General features: G+C 44.8%; 1 protein-coding gene across 1 annotated transcript in view; it reads left to right on the forward strand.

The window, feature by feature from the left end:
- Nucleotides 1-473: 473 nt before the first annotated feature.
- Nucleotides 474-3,122, forward strand: part of FOXR1 (forkhead box R1) — a 5,650-nt gene continuing 3,001 nt past the window's right edge. Inside the window, exons 1-3 of the mRNA XM_029912908.1 lie at nucleotides 474-522; nucleotides 2,205-2,318; nucleotides 2,880-3,097. Coding sequence (XP_029768768.1) covers nucleotides 474-522; nucleotides 2,205-2,318; nucleotides 2,880-3,097 — 381 coding nt within the window. The remainder of the gene's footprint in view (nucleotides 523-2,204; nucleotides 2,319-2,879; nucleotides 3,098-3,122) is intronic.

Genomic DNA, 3,122 nt, shown 5'->3' on the forward strand with positions numbered 1-3,122 from the left:
TTTATACTTATTTTTCCAGAAATGTTAGGATAAAGCTCTGCTAACCTAACTAAGGAGCTGAGCACTTATCAAGAATTTAGATTAAATGGACAGACAAAAAACCCCCTCAGGTGATAGCTCTTTTATTCTCAAGTAGATTGCTTGCTTCATTGATACTAATCATCCAGTCCCTAGAAAGGTCTTTAATGGGTATTTAAAAGTGTGAAACAGAGGCCTTTAATTCACCTGGTCAAATCTCTCTCATGTTCTCTCTTTTTAATATAAAGTGAGTTCAAATCACATGGAGCAGAACTGGAGAGTTAAAAGTTAGCAGTGGTTAACTTGCTGTGGCTTGCTCTGTGTTCTCCTTCCAACATTCAGGGTATGCAGCAGTTGTGGGTTATTTTGTAGATTATAAGAAAATGTATTTGAATTGTCAAAACAAAACATTTTGGGAAAGCCTGCATCTAAAAAGTGGCCTTGAGGACTGGGATATGGAGGAGAAGCTCAAGCTAACTACCACCACTGATCAGTTTCCTCAAGGTAAGGAGTTCTGAGAGGCTTGAGTTCTGGATGGTTTGGTTATGTGTATGTTCTTGGCTGTGAAACTTCCAGGTGAAAAGATGACTCTTTGATGGCTGGAGATAGAAATCTGATCTAGCCTGGAAATTCATTAAAAACCATATCTTGTCTTGCTATCAAAGAGTTTAAATGCTGCTAAATTAGAATGTTCTCTTCTATGAACTTCAAAATGTATGCAAATTTAGAAGAACCTGGAGATTAAACTGTAAATAACTGACAGGTACTCTGATATTGGGGGGGGGAATCCTAAAGAGAGCTGGCAAGACTGGCTCAATTAAATAAAAATCTCCAGAGAGCACTCCAGAAAACATATTGGCATGTGATAGAACTAGCAGCACTGACTGGGCTAGAGCAGATGCCAGTGCTGGATACATGTGATTGTTCTTGATTCTAGTTCAACATTGTGAAACTATCACAGGAGATGTTTTGATAAAAGATAGTAGATAATGTTTTCACCCCTCAGCTCACAGAGAGCTGAGAAGCAATTATAGTTTAAACAGGAATAATTTGGGGGAAGTTCAATGGCCTGAGTTATGTAGGAGGTGAGACTAGATGATTACAGTGCCCCCTCTGGCCTTTGACTCTATGAATGGAAAAAAACAGAAACCGAACATTTCTAGTATGTCCTGTCTAGTTCATGTTCAGCTCCACCATTGTTGCTATGATTTGCTGCTTTGGCCAGTCTAATTCTAAATCTCTCCAGTGATGTGCCAGTCTCAAAGAATTCTTATGATACTTTAGTACATAGATTGTAGGGCTTTGGACTATACTAGGGGAAATGCTGGGACTGGCACCTCCCTAAAAACCTTATAGTCACAATCTTAGGCTCTAGGCCTGGAATCTGACCCTTAAGCCCACATGGGTCCCCATTCTGCAGGGGTCCAACTGCAGGATGAGGGTTTTGATGTCTGCAGCCCAGTGGTTCTCAACCAGGGGTACCCCTGGGGATACACAGATCTTCCAGGAGGTACATCAACTCATTTAGCTATTTCTCTAGTTTTACAACAGGCTATAGGGTTGCCAACTTTCTAATCGCACAAAACTGAACAACCTTGCCCTGCCCGTTCTCCGAGGCCCTACCTTGCTCTCTCCATTCCCTCTCTGCTCGGTCACTCGCTGTCCCCCACCCTCACTCACTCATTTTCACTGGGCTGGGGAGGGTCCCTTTTTGACCAGCTGTTTTGGTTTAAGCACAAGTGAAGTCAGTACAAACTAAAATTTCATACAATGACTTGTTTATACTGCTCTATATACTATACACTGAAATTAAGTACAATTATGTGGTAAAAATGAGAAAGTAAGCAATTGTTCAGTAATAGTATACTGTGACACTTTTGTATTCTCGTGTCCAATTTTGTAAGCAAGTCATTTTTAATTGAGGTGAAAGCTGGGGGGGGTATACAAGACAAATCAAACTTCTGAAAGGGGTACAGTAGTCTGGAAAGGTTGAGAGCAACTTGTGTAACCCAAACTGGGTGACCCATCATGATACGGAAAAGGGCCTTTTTCCCAACCCAAATTAGACTGAGGATGTGTCTCAAAGCCCTGATGCTCAGAAGAGAAAGGGGGTGGAGAAGAGGAGGGAGATGGATGTCAGTGCTGTCAATTCACCACATTGTCTCTAAACTTCCATTTTCCCCCAGCTGCAGATGAAAAACTGAACCATCATATGCTGAAGTGGCAGTGTGAGCGACAGGTGCGCAGGAATTCACTCCCGAAGGAACTGTCTGAGACCCTCCTGTCCACACAGCCTGGTGGTGAGCCATGAGCAGGGTACTGTCCTGGCGGAAAGGGAGAGTGCCATAAGCAGATGCGTAGGTAAAGGGGCATTCGTTCATCCTGTTACAGAGAGATGGACCAGCAATGGAGAGCACATCTGGGTCTGATCTTCTCCAAGGATCAGAGGCGCTTAGGTCAGCTCTGAGGGGAGTATTATGTACTCCTTTATCCATTGGATGCTGCCAGACCAGTAGCTCAGGGTGATTCCTGGGTAGTGGGGCTGCAGGCAACTATGGTGCTGCTGGCAGGGGAAGGGAGGTTAAAACTCACAGGGTGAGCAAGGGACAAGGCCTGGTGGTGTGAGGGGCTACAGAACAGGAGGGAAAAAACAATCCTTTTTTTGTGAGATATGGAGATGAATGCTATCGGGGGGGTGGGGGGGGTTGACAGCATAGAGTCTTAGGGCTAGGAGAGCCCCGAGATTTTTGGATCTACATCCTATTTAGCCTAGCCCTGTTCCCAGGAGGCAGGAGTCCTGTCTGTTGCAGAGGCCCTCAGATGGTGTTACTAGAGTGATTTGGCTTCTTCTCTGTCAGCAGAATCTTATGTGCAGTCCCATCTGTGGATGTGGGTGAACCCCAATCTGGTTTGCCCCATTGTCAGCTGTCCCAGTGTGGACATGCCAGGACCCAGTAGCCCAGCACTCTCAGTAGCTGCTGCTGCTCCAGGGTTTTCTTCTCCAAGCTCTTCCTTGAATTACTCCAACCTTGACTGTTCTGAGGAGGATCTGCTGTCATCAGCCAGTGAGGCAGAGAAGGTACGTGGCAGAGTGGAAGCTGTGT

Source organism: Terrapene carolina, unplaced genomic scaffold, assembly GCF_002925995.2.
Source record: "Terrapene carolina triunguis isolate 2854851 unplaced genomic scaffold, T_m_triunguis-2.0 Scaffold374, whole genome shotgun sequence".
In the NCBI taxonomy this organism is placed as follows: domain Eukaryota; kingdom Metazoa; phylum Chordata; order Testudines; family Emydidae; genus Terrapene; species Terrapene triunguis.